At 39.1% G+C, this 16750-nt stretch overlaps 1 protein-coding gene across 1 annotated transcript in view; it reads left to right on the top strand.

Annotated features, from left to right (window-relative positions):
• The first annotated feature begins 8188 nt into the window (after positions 1 to 8188).
• The window catches only part of ZFHX4 (zinc finger homeobox 4), a 179985-nt gene continuing 171423 nt past the window's right edge, over positions 8189 to 16750 (top strand). The window contains exons 1-2 of the mRNA XM_023727732.1: positions 8189 to 10886; positions 11737 to 12239. Coding sequence (XP_023583500.1) covers positions 8297 to 10886; positions 11737 to 12239 — 3093 coding nt within the window. The 5' untranslated portion in view covers positions 8189 to 8296. The remainder of the gene's footprint in view (positions 10887 to 11736; positions 12240 to 16750) is intronic.

The raw sequence follows: 16750 nt of genomic DNA, 5'->3' as shown, positions 1-16750 counted from the left end.
TGTTGAAGTGAAATAATCTGATACCTGTTTCCTGCCCTTTGAGTATTTGTCCTCAGAGAGGCTGATTAGTTTTTCCCCCAGCTCTTTAGCTGTTTTAAATGTATAATTATCATTGCATGTCATTTGATAGCTGCACTAATTGCCGCCAACTATTGTCTGTTTGCACTTAATGCTGAAATCTGATCAACATCCTGCTTCGGTTGATGTTTGGTGGTAAACTTTAATTAACTCTTATTGCATTGAAGAAGAGTTCAGGCTTGGTGCTAACTAATCATTTACCTTCATTATGTCCTGACAGCTCCACTTGTTCTCAGTCCTAATAGATACACCAGTCAGTAAATAAACCCGCAAACCTTCATGGCTTGAAGTTGCTCCACAATGCTAGTTTGCTACTTAAAGTCGAAGGTAATTGGGCCCAGATAAGTATTTAGTTTAGCATCTCTAGTTCTGCAGACACTAATCTTAAATTGCCTCTTTCGTGCTGGACAGTTTCATCTTAATAGAAACTGTAGATTTGAGATAACATTATTCCTTCAACATGGTTCCTCTGCGCATGCATCTTTTGAATCAATACAATTAAGCTTGTCTCCTGTTGGAATTCTTGTAATTATTTTTCCTGAAATACTTTTCCTGTAATGATATTGAAGTTCAAGTAATCAGGTTACCAGCAGATCATGTAAAATTCAACTCAAAATTGCTGGCTGCTTGATTTTAATTAGTCTGACATCAAGTTTGTTTGAAAAGGGATAATATGTGGGTAAACCAAGGAGCTTCTAATTATGGTTGACGTTTGTTTGTTTATAATGAAATATAATGAGAGTTCGTACATTTAAAACACAAAAGTTAATTACTGAATCGCCCACTTCACTTATGGACAGCGGTCAAATTGACTTTCAGGCCAAAGGAAAGAAAGAAAACCCAAATAAAAAAGAAAACTGAAAACAAAAGTCTCTTCAAAATGGAAAGAAAAATGACCGACTCATCTTGGTGATCAAACGTAAATTTGCCAATATTTCATCCAGCAGAAAACTTGGCATTCCACTTATGTTCTCTGTTATGTTAGTCCTAAGGTGGTTTTTAATATAAAATGATTTAAAATGTTTACATGGGATATAAAAAGAGACTTGTATTTGGTAGACTGTAAGAGTTCTTCATGGTAAGAGGCCCTTGGTAGCGAGTTTTAAAATTATGCGTATAACTTTCTTCATTAAAACTATTTTGCAATCATATGAAGTCATTGGAATCATTGCTCAAGGAATAGGAATGTTTCCTGGCCTGTCATTAGTTTTATGAAGATAACTATGCCAGGTTTAGCTTGTAAGGGATGACCTTTAAAAAAAAAAAGTACTTATCCTATAACATTTATTGTTATATTGGTTACCAGATCATATTGGTGGGAATAGTAAATACAAATAATTACAGAGTTATTTTTTCTTTTAAACATCCAGTTTTTCATTAGTTTAAGAATGACTTTTGTATACGGATAAGCAAAGAAGGAAAAATACATGTGTATGTTAGACTGGCTTGGTAAATCTCTTTTTGAAGCCAAAATTCTATAGTTATATACCACTTAATGAAACCAATTAAGATTTATTTTTTAAATGTTCCTATGTGACTTAAAAGCATTATCAACTAAATACTCATAGACTGTGTATATCAGTCAACTGCAGACACATTAGTCAATTACATTTGAAAAAACTAGGAATACAAACATATGAAAACTGTGATAAATATGGTTCATAAATTTCCAAAAAATGATACACGCAGTGCTTTCTTTCCCCAAGGAAAACTAAAGGGTTCCATGTTTAAACTTTATATTTAGCAACGTTATTTACTTGAACTGTTAAATACATAGTAGGGATTTCGGGGAGGAGGACTGAAAAGGGAAATCAATAATACTGTCCATTGTTGAGATGCTTGTAAAATTTTGTATAATTAGTATCTCCAGAGAGTATATGTATTTTGATATAACACCTGATTGATTTGTAGATTGATATTTATTTAGGGAAGAGAAATAAAAAGGATCATAGAGTCATCATTTAACACTAAGCTACTTTGCATAGATGAGCAAAGGCAAGATGATTAATAACTTAAGCAGGGCTGGATCAGTGGTATTCAGATGTACCTTTTTCTTGTAAAAAAGAAAGCAAAAAAAAAAAAAAGTCTGTGTTTTCTCATAGTATTGGCAAACAGCAGCTTTCTAGTAATACTTTAGCTGATTAGGGCATCCTTACCCTTTAATGAAGCAATCACTACAAAGCCCCAATGTCAGCTGGAATACTAGCAAAACAGTATCAAAGACAGAATCAGAAAAAGGCACTGCACATAATTGCAGCTCATGTCCTTGTCTCACACCAATGCAAACTCTTCATTTTCAATTAGAATGAATAAGAAAATTAGAAATCAAATAGATTGGTTAAAAGTACCAAAGTTTGTTTACAGACGATAGCTAAAGAAATGGGTCCATCTTGTACACTGATTATGAAAATTTTCCTGAAGCAAACAAATAAAATGAGTCATATAATAGTGTAATTTGGTTAAGGACAGCCTATTGATTCTTCTCTAAGGAAAGTAGCTGGAGTTTGATTAAAGTTGTGAATACCACAGAGTAAAATTCTTATTTCTCACAACTGTAATCAAATTAAGAACTATTGGACTTACTGGCAAAGTGTACCTTTTCTCTTTGGTTCTCTAACACATATGTTTAGCTGTATGTGATTGTCATATAAAGTCCACATTGGTTGAGAGAGGTGAGAGAGAATGAGGGAAAATAGGGCTGGGAGGAGAGAAAGAGAAAAGAAAGGGAAGGAATGAGAGAAGGAGAAGACGGGTAGGCATCAATCACAAGGGACGTGTTTATAGGGAAGGAAACAAATCTGCACTGAATTGTTAGTTTCGACTTTAATGAGAAAAATTAGGGAAAATGACTTAGTTGACGAGCACACTTGTGTTTGTCTTCGTGACTTTCCCTCTTTAAAAATTTGGTTGTTTTAAATGCTCAAATATTTGGTTACTTCCTTCTATTCAAACTTAATTACCTTCTCCTCTTTGTCGTGACATGGGTGGAAAGTTTTTGCCGTGTCAGGAGAGGTCGTCACACATTCTTTTGCAGTTCTCTTCATTAATTCCTTCTTGCAGAAGCATTTTCTCTCGTGCTGGGAAGGTAGAAGGGTGTAACAGAAGAGCCTGAAACATCAGCAGGAAGCTCTAAGCTGGTTAATGCAGTATAATTGTCTGGACATAGACTGGTCTTTGTTTATGTGGTTCACTCCGAATCAGCTGTAATTAACTCCAGAGTGTTTCCAGATTGCCAGCAAAGAAAAATTACAGCTTTTCTGTTTTAAATTGTAAAGCTCACAAACATTAACTATGCAGATTGCTTTTACTTTGATATATGTCTATCCTGCAAGAAAAAAGCTTGTTTGCCCCCCCACTCTAAAAAATGTGATTTTGTTAAGTTAGTTGATTCTGTGTCTATTGGAAGATAATGACTCCTTAATATTTAGGTTTGAAACCTTTTTACTTAATGTTTTCAATCCTTTAACATGCTGTGTATTTGCTTTCCTCCTTGCTAAGATTCTTAAATACTGCAATGGGAAAGAAGTTATGCAATCTTTTATGAAATACTAAACATCTACTAGAATAAGCACATTGCAGAGAAAGCTGACTTAAAACCACAAGCCCCAACTTAAAAGATGGAGATCAAAGATGTATTCTCACGTACCTGGTGCTTCCACACAGGTACTTCGCCTGTGTTCTGATATACCAAAAGAGAGACTGTGCGAGAAAAAGACAATTTCACCCCCTTTCCTTCGTCAGCACATCACGCTCTTTTAAAAGCTTCTGTACAGTAGTTTGTAATTATGAATTCCAGCATGGTTAAAAATGAGGTAGCCGTGTGTGCTAATACAGCATCGTACACAAAAGATCTGTCAGCAACTGATGCCAGGGAAAAAAAAAAAAGTCCAGCCAAAATCTTTTTTTTTTTCCTCTCTCTTTCTTCTGAATTTAACAATAAGGAATTTAAGCCTCAATGTGGCTTTAGCAACCAAAGAAGAGAAGCTCTTGGTGTCTGCATAATACCACTTTGATGGATTTTTTTATCAGTCCTCTGTACGTGGCAACAAATAAACAAGTATAATTATACTTGGTGAAGGTCTATTCATTGCTTTGTCAGGATTAGATATATGTGCCGTTTTCACACTGAGCCTCTCTTTTGTCTTTGCCTAACTCACTATGACATATTGATAGAGGATTTGGAGTGGGGAAAAGGCCACAGCAGAGACAGTGATGACCTTTTGGAAACTTGATATAATTCAAGGATTTTTTTTTCTTTTCTTTTTTTTTTTTTTTTTTTTAAGGATTTGGAACTTGTTACCAAATTCTCTGGTAAGTGGACAACTTTTAACCCATTTAAAATGGAGTAAATAAAGACTCAAAGTGGTAAGAGATGGTTAAAGACGAAATGAGAATCAAGACAATGGGCTGAGGAGCACACTGGTCTGCTTTCCCAGCTCTTAGCGGAGTGGCTAACCTAGCATTCCTTTGCCATTATTCTGTCCTCTTGATCAGATCACGTTCTTTTTAAATCATTTCTCAAACACTGTCTCACTGGACCGTAGAGGAGGGCTGGGACAATCTCAATTAAAAAACAGAGGTAAAACTGGCCTCTCTGATTTTGGGTTCTAATGGGAACTCTGCTTTCTGAATGCAAAGGAATTCTTTTATTGTTCAGAAGGCACCCCCTTTCATTAGCCAGGCTCCTGGTAGGTGGGTTTGGTCGTTTAGCAGAGCAGAGTTTAGGCAGCTGTGACTGCAGGACGAAAGCAAAGCAGAGAGAGCAATAAAAGTTATTTTCTGCATATTGTCCATTATTTCCGAAAAAGGGATTTGCGTGATTAAAGTCACTGATCTTGTGAATTGCCGAGAATACCAAAAAATGTGTACACATATTCTAAGCAGACCAGCAGGTATGTATCGCTCTGGATTTAGCACTAAACTTGTATTAGATTTTGTCTCTGAAAAGTTTTGGAGGACTTTGGTGATTTTTAAAAAATAGAATGGCAGGAAGAGAATAGAAAGCAGCTGAAATGGTGAAGCAACTTTTATAGTGAGTTAACTTGCTACGCAGTCATTTTGGAATGAATTCTGCGGTTTAAGTTAAATGGTAGTCTTTGTGGTCTTTTTTACTGGGACTTATAAAACTTTAGCTTAAGTTTGCCTAAATGGGTCGCTTGATAAAAGAAAGATCTTGTCTGACACCGATGACAGTGAAATCACTTAGCATCCTATTCTGTGTCACTGTACATTATGATCTAAATAACTTTTTAACTGCACAAGCTCAAATGATTCCATCAGAACATACCGATACACATTACCATAGTTACAGTCAAAAGCTAGAGTGTAAAAATAAAAAATCAGATAATATATTACCAGCTCTACCAATTCAGATGGTTTTGTTATTGTTGGTTTTGGAATGAAATGTTAACTTGATTGTAGGGAAGACTTACGTGTTTGGCTTACTTTCTGATTAATGCGTAGCTTATTAAGAAGAAATTAATAGGCAGTTTTACATAACATTTTATGTGAGTATTGTAACAAAATACAGCTTACCAAATTGCTTTGACCTGTGAGAGAGTCTTACATGATGTTTTCATTTTTTATTTCACATAGTAATAATGGTCTGTTACATTTTTGAAAGTTACTTCTGTTTTATTAAGGCAAATAAAGACATGATCTACTTTATGTAGAGGAGTATTGGGATGATGCCTTGCAGAGTTCATTTGGCATCTGGCCAAAATTGTTAATTGCACATTACATACAACTCATTTGAATTGCCTTCAGCATGTGGGTGATAATCTTTGCAAGGGCTTTTGTGGGCTGAAAACTGTTGTAGGGATATAGGCAAAGCAGAATTCAAATAATAATAAGAAGAAGCTTAGAAGCTCTTTTTAAAAGTTGTAAAGTGTTTGGGAGTTTTTCTCACTCTTTACACTTAAGGTGAATCTTTTCCCACATATCAAATATACGCACGATGCCTAGAAAGTTACCTTATTTTTGGCAGTCGTGGTGAGGGGACCCACCCTTGGTTCTGGAACTTTACATTTTAATTTAGGACCATTAATCCAGTATTATTTACCACCTTGCTTCCACGCCAAATCCCTAGTCTCCTCTGCCTTCTTTATTTCCCTCAGTCCAGCAGGGGGTTATATTTTAGCCACTTTGGGTGCCTTCAGTATGTACCTGTTGTTTGTGCAGAATTGGCAAGTGCGAAGGTAAACATTAATGTTTGTGGACTAATTAGAAAATTATTAGGTTTTCATGCTTATGGTTATCAGACTATTTCAGAGGGTTTTAAAAGCTGCAGGCATGCCATGAGGATAATTAACCTGGAGCTCATCGATGATTAAAATTACACACCAAGCTTTGTGATGTTTGATTCGCGAGCAGTTTAGAATGTCATTTTAACCATCTCAGATACAGAAACGAATTTTGATTTCAATCTGTGCAGATCCTTTGATGTGTTCTAAACCGATCACTTCCTCTCTGATTTAGCTGACAACATTAGGTTTGATTACAGTAAGGAGAGTATTAAGAAACTAGTCTTCGTTCTTGATATGCCAGTGACCTTCAACGCTATCTTTCTTCTATAAGAACTTCTAGGAGGAATTTCTAAAACGCATAGTAATATCGGTGAGCCCAGAGTTTTGTTTTCTTCTAAGCTTTCTAGCACTGTGAAGACTTTGCAGTAGAGTATGGGGTGGGAGGAGCATTCAGGCTGAGATATTGCACGTCTGTCATATCCAACATAAAATCCAATACATCGCAATGTCAACCTTTCTGGTTTCAGAAATTGTCAGCATCCATGCAAGTGTCGATGTTTGTAAATTAAGGGGTTATTTGCCTTGAAGTTATGCATCTCTTCAATTTTAAGACTTGAAAGATAGTTGCTTACCTGCTTCATAAAATCAAGACAGAGCCTATATCATAGGCTGAAAATAAACCCTGAAGTTTCCAGCTACTCAACTGTTGTATACGGTGTCATCACTGCCCACGGAGAGATCTGCAGGACTCAGGAAAGCCTCAGATGTAATCAAGCTGCTATTACAGTAGCTTAGGTATGCCAGCACACACGCGCACGCGCACACACACACACAGAAAAGGGGGACCCACTTTTTACCCATGTATGCCCAACTTCCCCCTCATCCTTTACTCCACTGCCAGAAACTGATATGGGTTTTATGGAGTGCATCTTTTTCTCAACAAAGGGAGTTTATGGTCTAAGATGCCTGCCTGGAAAAAAAAAAAAAAACAAACAAAACAAAAAACCTGAAAAAAAAGAAGAAAAGATTGAAGGATTTTCCTCGGTTGTGCTTGCGTATGATTTGTTAAGCCAGGGGAGATGTTGATTGAGGCCGTGGTTGAGAGATGGGCAGCTCACCGGGATTGATAACATCAAAATGGTATTTGAAATGGTGTTCATTACATATTACAGTGAAGAAAAACTGAGTGAATGCGATTGTGCCCTAGGACGATAGGACAGGTTGCAGTAAATATTAATTTCTGTTCTGTTGCCCATTGAGGTGACTGAAGTGTGGGCAAGGATTGTGATGGGTGCTTAATCAGGGCCAGCCAGATACCTGCTGAGAGCTTTTGCACAAGGAAGATTTGCAGTAAGCTGATTTACCGGCAAAATGAAAACCAGAGAAGAGTTTGGTCTGGGTTGCCTGTGTCTGTAATATTTCTAATTTTAAGGTTCCTTTATTTGTTGGCCTCCCTCCCATACTCATCCCCCTCCTAGTCACTGCCTGATTAAGTAAAAGGTAAATTAGAAAAAATTACAAGTTATTTGTATTGTTCTTTCATTCCTGCCTTAGTATATGAAAACCGTTCGCATTTCTGTTAGGGTGAACTGGGTCTTAAGGCATTTGCATCTATCATACACTTTTCCAGAAAACAGGAATGGAAGAAGAATCGAGATTCCTGATACGAATTCTAGATTTCTGATGAATACTCATAGCAATTGCAAAAACACCTTGGATGCCTAGGTATGCCGGTGATACCGATCTCCATTATTTTGCTACATTTATACAAAGTCTGTTTGCGATAGATAGGTATGTGGGTTTGAAGTTTTATCCCTCACCTCTTTAGATAGTCAAGTTTACAGCAGCTGTAAATTAGTGATGGGCTATTAGTGAGCTGTGCCATTATTTAATAAAAATGGCTTCTCTCACCTTATTTTTTATCCAGGTCCCTGACAGGCTGGATGAAATGAGATCCCCATGTAGCAATTGCCATGGAAACCTGTGACTCCCCTCCTATCTCAAGGCAGGAAAATGGGCAGAGCACATCAAAGCTATGTGGAAGAACACAACTTGATAATGAGGTGCCAGAGAAAGTTGCAGGGATGGAGCCTGACAGGGAAAACTGCTCCACAGATGACAACGTGAAAACGGATGAGCGCAAAAGTGAAGTCTTGCTGGGTTTCAGCGTCGAGAATGCAGCTGCCACTCAGGTTACCTCAGCAAAGGAGATACCCTGCAACGAATGTGCCACTTCTTTTCCCAGTTTACAGAAATACATGGAACACCACTGCCCTAATGCCCGCCTTCCTGTCCTGAAAGACGATAACGAGAGTGAAATCAGCGAGTTAGAGGACAGCGACGTGGAAAATTTAACAGGGGAGATAGTTTACCAGCCTGATGGGTCAGCATATATAATTGAGGACTCCAAAGAAAGTGGGCAGAATGCAGAGACTAGGGCAAACAGCAAACTCTTTTCTACAGCAATGTTCCTGGACTCCTTGGCGTCTGCTGGAGAGAAGAGCGATCAGTCTGCTTCCGCACCTATGTCGTTCTACCCACAGATCATCAACACTTTTCATATCGCTTCATCCCTCGGGAAACCATTTACAGCCGATCAGGCTTTCCCAAATACCTCAGCATTAGCAGGAGTTGGTCCTGTGTTGCACAGTTTCCGTGTCTATGATCTCCGACACAAGAGAGAGAAAGACTATCTCACCAGTGACGGCTCAGCCAAAAACTCCTGTGTGTCCAAAGATGTCCCGAACAATGTGGACTTGTCCCAGTTCGACGGTTGTGTTAGCGACGGGAAAAGGAAACCCGTTTTAATGTGTTTCTTGTGCAAGCTGTCCTTCGGCTATATCAGGTCATTTGTAACCCATGCTGTGCATGATCATCGGATGACCCTCAACGACGAGGAGCAGAAGCTTCTCAGTAACAAATGCGTCTCCGCCATAATACAGGGGATTGGCAAGGACAAAGAACCTCTTATAAGCTTTCTGGAACCAAAAAAATCCACTTCTGTGTATCCCCATTTTTCTACTACAAACCTCATAGGACCCGATCCAACCTTCCGCGGTTTATGGAGCGCTTTTCATGTTGAAAATGGTGACTCTTTGCCGGCTGGCTTTGCCTTCTTAAAAGGAAGCGCGAGTACCTCGAGCTCAGCAGAGCAGCCGCTAGGGATCACCCCAATGCCAAAGGCTGAAGTGAACCTGGGGGGGCTGTCTAGTTTAGTAGTGAACACCCCAATTACCTCTGTCTCCCTCAGCCACTCATCATCTGAGTCTAGCAAGATGTCAGAGAGCAAAGGCCAAGAGAACACCTGTGAAAGGCCGAAAGACGGCAACGTTTTACACCCAAACGGGGGGTGCCCTGTCAAAAGGGAACCCACCGAAGCGGCAGATGAGGACGAAGAGGACGCATACTCCAATGAACTTGATGACGAGGAAGTATTAGGTGAACTCACCGATAGTATCGCTAACAAAGATCTCCCTCTCTTAAACCAAAGCATTTCTCCTTTATCATCCAGTGTGCTAAAATTTATTGAAAAGGGTACCTCGTCCTCCCCGGCGACTGTTTCTGATGACCCAGAAAAGAAGAAGCAGGCTGCTGCCGCCAGGGCCAGCGGCGGTGTCCCTAATAACTACAGCATCGGTGGCAAGGACTTGGCAGATGCAGGTGCCAGCAAGGACAGTGCCACAGCTGCTCACCCAAATGAAACAGCCCGAGGAGACGAAGACAGTTCAGCTCCTCCTCACCAGCACGGCTTCACCCCGAGTACTCCCGGCACGCCCGGGCCTGCAGGAGACGGCTCCCCGGGCAGTGGCATTGAGTGTCCAAAGTGTGACACAGTGTTGGGGTCTTCGAGGTCTCTTGGTGGTCACATGACTATGATGCATTCGAGGAACTCATGCAAAACCCTCAAATGTCCCAAATGTAACTGGCATTACAAATATCAGCAGACCCTGGAGGCCCATATGAAGGAGAAACACCCAGAGCCAGGTGGCTCTTGTGTTTATTGTAAGACTGGACAGCCTCACCCCAGGCTTGCCCGGGGTGAGAGTTACACGTGTGGCTATAAACCCTTCCGCTGTGAGGTCTGTAACTACTCTACCACTACCAAAGGCAACCTCAGTATTCACATGCAGTCGGACAAGCACCTGAACAACGTGCAGAATCTCCAGAACGGCAGCGGGGAACAGGCGTTCGGCCACTCCGCCCCAGCCCCCAATCCCAGCCTCAGCGGCTGCGGCGCGCCGTCCCCCTCCAAGCCCAAACAGAAACCGACCTGGCGCTGCGAGGTTTGTGATTACGAGACCGGCGTGGCGAGGAACCTGCGCATCCACATGACCAGTGAAAAGCACATGCATAACATGATGCTTCTGCAGCAGAACATGAAGCAGATCCAGCAGAACCTGCACTTGGGCCTCGCGCCCGCGGAGGCCGAGCTCTATCAGTACTACCTAGCCCAGAACATAGGCCTGACGGGCATGAAGCTGGAAAACCCTGCCGACCCTCAGCTGATGATCAGTCCCTTCCAGCTGGATCCTGCGGCGGCCGCCGCTTTGGCACCCGGACTTGGTTAGTATTTACTGCTTTTCTGTGCTGCTGTTATTCCCTAGTCGCCTTCCGATTTGGCGTGATAGACCCGGAGAAAAGTGGCGAGGGCCGTTTACTTGAAAGGACTTGCTCTTTGAATAACCAAAGCATTTGTGTTCTACTTCCAGCCTAAACCAACTTCAGAGAAGAAATAGTTAAACGATCAATGGCAGCATAAGTCTGCACACTTTGTCTTCACTCAATACCTTGACTAACAGGTGCTAATTTGCATCCATGATCTGCAGTCACTAGCCATACCTTACGAGGCTTGTAGCTTCAATTTAAGTGATTATTCCTTAAAATACCATACATGAGGTGCTTCAGAATGGTATGGCATTATTTGCTAATGATATATGTTAAACAAATGTTTTCATGCCTGTGATCGAAGATAATTAAACTCAAGATAATACCTTACCTTATGCCAGGTATTTGGCAGTGGATTAGAGGCACGCATGCAGTATTAGCCACATCTCATCAGGCTTTAAGACAAATGACGGAATAACAATTAGTGCTTATGTAAGTTTATCTAGGCGCTTAAACTGCAAGCACGTGACTGTTCTGTTATGGTATTGATCAACTTGCTTGCCCTCGAAAATACAAATTTCAGAATGACATCATGCCCAGTAGGAGTAATTAAAGCTATCTGATGAGGGAATTTAGAAGTTGCAAGGGATGATTGTAATTGATCCTGATTCAATCCTATTACCGCTTTTTATGGTGTAAGCTCTAGAGAAAGTACATTCCTCATCCAGACTTTATTTTGCAGATTCCTTTGTGTGCGCTGTGTTTTCTAGTCTCTATTCTTCCTTTTAATTTTTTTTTTTTCCTGTAGTAAATAATGAGCTGCCGCCTGAAATCCGGCTTGCCAGTGGTCAGCTAATGGGTGATGACCTGTCCCTCCTTACTGCAGGAGAGCTGTCACCTTATATCAGTGACCCAGCGCTGAAGCTATTCCAGTGTGCTGTTTGCAACAAATTCACGTCTGACAGCCTGGAGGCCCTAAGTGTGCATGTGAGCAGTGAACGCTCGCTCCCCGAAGAGGAGTGGAGGGCTGTGATTGGAGATATCTACCAGTGCAAGCTGTGTAACTACAACACACAGCTGAAAGCCAACTTCCAGCTCCACTGCAAGACTGATAAACATATGCAGAAATATCAGCTGGTGGCTCACATTAAAGAAGGGGGCAAAAGCAATGAGTGGAGACTGAAGTGTATCGCCATTGGCAACCCCATTCATCTGAAATGCAATGCCTGTGACTACTACACCAACAGTGTGGATAAATTACGCCTGCACACCACCAATCACAGGCACGAGGTGGCCCTGAAGCTCTATAAGGTAAGCAGTGACATCCGTACGCTTTGGCACAGAGCAGAGAAGGAGATTAACTGTTTTCAGAGCTCAGAGCCCAAGTCTGCAAACTGGGGGCTGTGGGGAATGGAAGGGCTAAAAAGCATAGGAAAATAATGGAATTGGAGGATTTATTTAAATGCCATGTGCCTCGATTACATCTATTCCAGTGACTTCTATTGCTTCACTAGTTTTCTGTAACAAAAGAACTTTTCTGGGTATCTTCATGTATGAAAGAATACTTTTTAAGCCTCTTCTCTTTACGGAATCTGAATAAATTGGCTAAGTGTTAATGGTTACAGGGAGCAGAGGACGAAAACAGGGCCCTACCTTGTGAATGCGTCATCTTTGGTGACCAAGACGATCTAAACACCAGGATTTTTTTTTTCTTTGTGTTCCCAGTAACACCGAGTAAACACGCTCTCCCTAAGCCTTGGTAGAAAGTCTTTAAAAGTAATCTCGGTTGTTATCTTCATGCCTCTGTTTTTAGCTAGTAATGTTTTGCTTTTTTTCTCAAAATGTGGGAGGGTGTGAGTAGTTAGGTACGTTCATAAAATGGCAACTGTATTTTTATCTTTACTGGAAAAAAAAATGATGTAGATGTAATGCATATGTGCAAGTGATGAGCGCTGTTTGTTACCTAACTTGTCTTGACTTTTTCTAAACCCTAATTACTGGGTCATTTATTTTCTGCAGTTGGTTTACTGGGTTGGCTTGATCGTCTTGGTTCAAGTAGAAATGTAACACATTCATTTCTATGATGAATAACTTGGTAACTTATTAAAAACTTCTTTTGTCTAGAGAACATTAAAATTCAGAAAATATTGCAAACCATTAGTCATTGTAACAAGCTCTAAATATGATTGCAAAATCCATTTTGCAAGTGTTATCTATTGATTTATACGAGAAATCAGTGATAACTCTACTATCAGGAGTCAACCAGTGCTTATAATCCCTATGGCTTCTGTAATGCGATTTGAAATTGTAAGCACACAACGAATAAAGAACAGATTGTGGCTATCCAGAGTAGTTGCAGGAATTATTTATTTGGGTTGGTCTAGTTCTGTTTGTTTGGGTTGTTCCTTAAAGTTCACATTCTAGATTGATGTACTGGGCATAAAATCCTAAAGACTCGTGGTGTGAGAATTTGTCAGATTGTTCCAGTGATATTGGCGCTCTGTGGATCAATAATGAAAGCAGTAGATTTGGGTTGCACAGTTTGAGGGGAGTATAGGTCCTAATGTAAGATGGTATTGAAAAGATAAAGGATTAATTGTATTATAATTCATGGGTTTTGCAGCAACAGCTGACAACTATTCGATTGTCTACTATTTTCTGTTGATACCTGACCTATTAAAACTTTTAGAATACCTAGGAGGGAAAAAAAAATAAAAAGCAAACATTAAGTTTGTATAAATAATAGATCTAGACCCTGGGCGCGATATAGAATATTCATGAGCTGCGTTTATATTCAGGGAGCTCCTCTAACACTTTAAATTAACATGTTGTGAATAGAAGATGTAAATGTACAAATTTTTCTATTTTATTAATCCCATGTGGAAGCCTAAAGAAAGGTAGAGTGTTATTGTTTATTTTCTCAGGAAATGTTATTTAATTGTTTGATGATTATTTAAATGTGTGTGCGTGTGTGTGCGTGTGTGTGTGCGTGTGTGTGTGTGTGTGTGTGTGTGTGTGTGTAGTGTATCCATTTATTCCATAGCATGTATTGACCACCTCGCTAGGTACAGAGCAATTTGCTAGGTGCGATAGTTACTCTTAAAAGTTCTTTTGAAGGGAGAGTTGGATATTGTCTTTGACTGTATAACAACTGATTGCCATAAAAAGCTTGGTTACTATAAAGAGTATCTAAAGCAGAGGGAGCTTTAGATTCCAGAATCAAAGGGTGTACTTTTACTTTAAAAGAGTTTTAAAATAAATCATATAAAAATGTGTTTTCCCCCACTCTTCTTTATTTGCTTCTGTCTTAAATGCCCAACTTCCCTTGCAGTGTAGCCTTTAAATGTAGTCACAAAGAAACAACAAATTATTTGAACAAATTTCACTTGACTGACAAGAAGATTGAAGAGGTAAATATTAGAGCCATTAAAACTTGGTATGGCCATTAAACTACATTCTTTTGCATTACCCTTCAAGGAACATTCATTTTTTCTAGTAGTAACTAGAAAATTACTCTGGAGTAGCAGCATGTTGAGGATGCTACCTCTAACCTGATGTCCAAATACTGGGTGAGTCAGACAGAGAGGATTTTAAAGTGTGGTAATGAGGATGTTTGCAAGCTTGGACGCCTGGTGTTGGCAAAATAAAATTGGTTCGTAAGTAACATTAGTTGCTTTTAAATGAGAACCTAACAAATTGACTTGTGCCTGGAAAAATGATGGCTGGTAATATGGCTAAAATATTAAAATTAGACTTAAAATAGTTTCTGAATTAATGACTAGACAATCTCTTATATAAAATTCATTTTCATTTGGAGTTTAATTTACATCATTTTGCATCATGAATGATTTAGACTTTAAGGGAAACTGACAAGTAGCGGTTCTAAGATGAATACAGAGCTGCAAGAAAACAGCTTTTCTCGTTATTGACAACATATTGATTCATAACACTCTAACTGTGGTGATAGGTCAATTCGATTGGAATAGACTGCTTTACCTCGTCAAACTGAAGCAGCATTACCTAAAAGGAGTGTGGGTCCTTATTCCAGTTTAAGGAGGTTAAAGGTTAAAGGTTGAGGTTTAGCTTAAAAGCATCATCTGCCTAGCTGCTTAACTTTAAACTGATCAATTTAATGAAAATCTGTTTTACAGATGTTGTTTTAATGTATTTGGCAGGATTTAGGCAGCTTTAACATTAGACGTATGCTAGTAAAAATTATTTCTTTATTTGACCAGAACACCTTTCCTTTCATGTTCAAGGTGGAAGGCTTGTGGGTTATGGTATTTTGGCAAAGAACCCAGAGGCAGAAATGTGTTGATGATCTTTCCATATGGACTCAAAAAAAGAATACCTTTATGTCTATTGCTAACGATGACTGCAAAAAACAAATAAAGCTGTATTCATTTTTGGCAGTGTTATTTTCCTTAGATTTTTTTTTTTTTAGGAAATTTTGTGTTAAGAAAATCTTACTCATTTCTTAAAGCGAAATTCTCTGAAACTCTGAAGCACCAAGCACTCTTGCATTCTGATTTTTCCTCCAGAAATTTTAAGGAGGAAGCAACACTGGTCTAGGAAATTAAAACAATAAAACGAAACTAGATTGCCCTTAATCTTCTCTTTTAGTGTGTGAACGTGTATTTAAAGTGAGGTTAGTAAATACTAAACGCATAGCTAGCTGCAGTCAGCCTTGTAAGTTAAAGTTTTTGTGTGTTTATCTTTAAGGCTGATCAGTGTTTGTCAGCTAACCCGTTTATTAGGTTTGATTATATTCTTCTATTCCCACGCCTTTGCATCTTCTACAAATTTTATTTAGTCAATTGATGTTCACATAATGAAGGATAAATAATGAACAAATAAATAAACTGAGGAATGTATTAAAGCAACTCCTTTACTTCCAACCCTCATTTGAAAAAATTCATTGAATCTTTGTCTAGCTCTTAAATGATCCCAAAGTTTTTCTAAAAAAGTACCAAGAAAAGATACAGTGAAAACCGCTTCATACCATACATTAAACTGAGAAGGAACTGATAAGACTTTGGCTTGGTTTATAGTTTAGATTTATAGTTTAGTTTATTCTTGGCTCTGTATGGCCAAGACTTTCTCGTCAGCTGATTGGCCTAACCATCATCCTATGCCCGACATGCAAATACCCTTGCATTACCTGTACTTCAGCTATTCTTGTAATATTATACATATTTTTAAATAAGGTGTTCACAGCTTTGCTAGTTCAGAGTCTAACGCTTAATCATATTGGCCTTTTTTCTTCCTGCATCTGCTGGTAGTGAAGCAGAATAGTCCGTCCGAATTCCATAATGCAGTTTTCATATTTGGATTTCAAATTGTCTGAGAACGGTGAATGAATTGCTTGTCTCCATGGTGAGCAAAGGAAGACACGTGGGACTTAGTCCTAGGTAACTTTTAGTATAACATTCCCCCAAGGAACAGTTTTGGGGTTTTCTCATTATCCATGTTATGGATGAAAGAATCAGGGTTAAGAACTAAAACCAAGGTTTGGGGGAGGCACGCAGAGGAGAATGAAAGGAGGTGCATTGGGAAAAGCATGTGGAAAGGAAATAAAAAATGGAATAATTAGCTGCACCTACCTTTGTCCCTTTTTTTTTTTTTACTAGTAGGAAATAATAACCTGATCAGTTTGGAATTAATAAAGAGTCACAAGTATTTTCATTTCAATAGGCTGAGTCCAAATATGCAATTTAAAATCAAATAAACCAGATATGTAGCATTTCAATTATTGAACTGTCCTTGTCCCCGTGTGATGGTAAAAGAGGTCAGGAGATTGTGTGCTATGCCTTTGCATAAAA

The sequence above is a fragment of the Trichechus manatus genome, unplaced genomic scaffold (assembly GCF_000243295.1).
Source record: "Trichechus manatus latirostris isolate Lorelei unplaced genomic scaffold, TriManLat1.0 scaffold00018, whole genome shotgun sequence".
Classification (NCBI taxonomy): domain Eukaryota; kingdom Metazoa; phylum Chordata; class Mammalia; order Sirenia; family Trichechidae; genus Trichechus; species Trichechus manatus.
The sequence above is the reverse complement of the archived record's forward strand: the minus strand, read 5'-3'. Positions and strand labels throughout refer to the sequence as shown.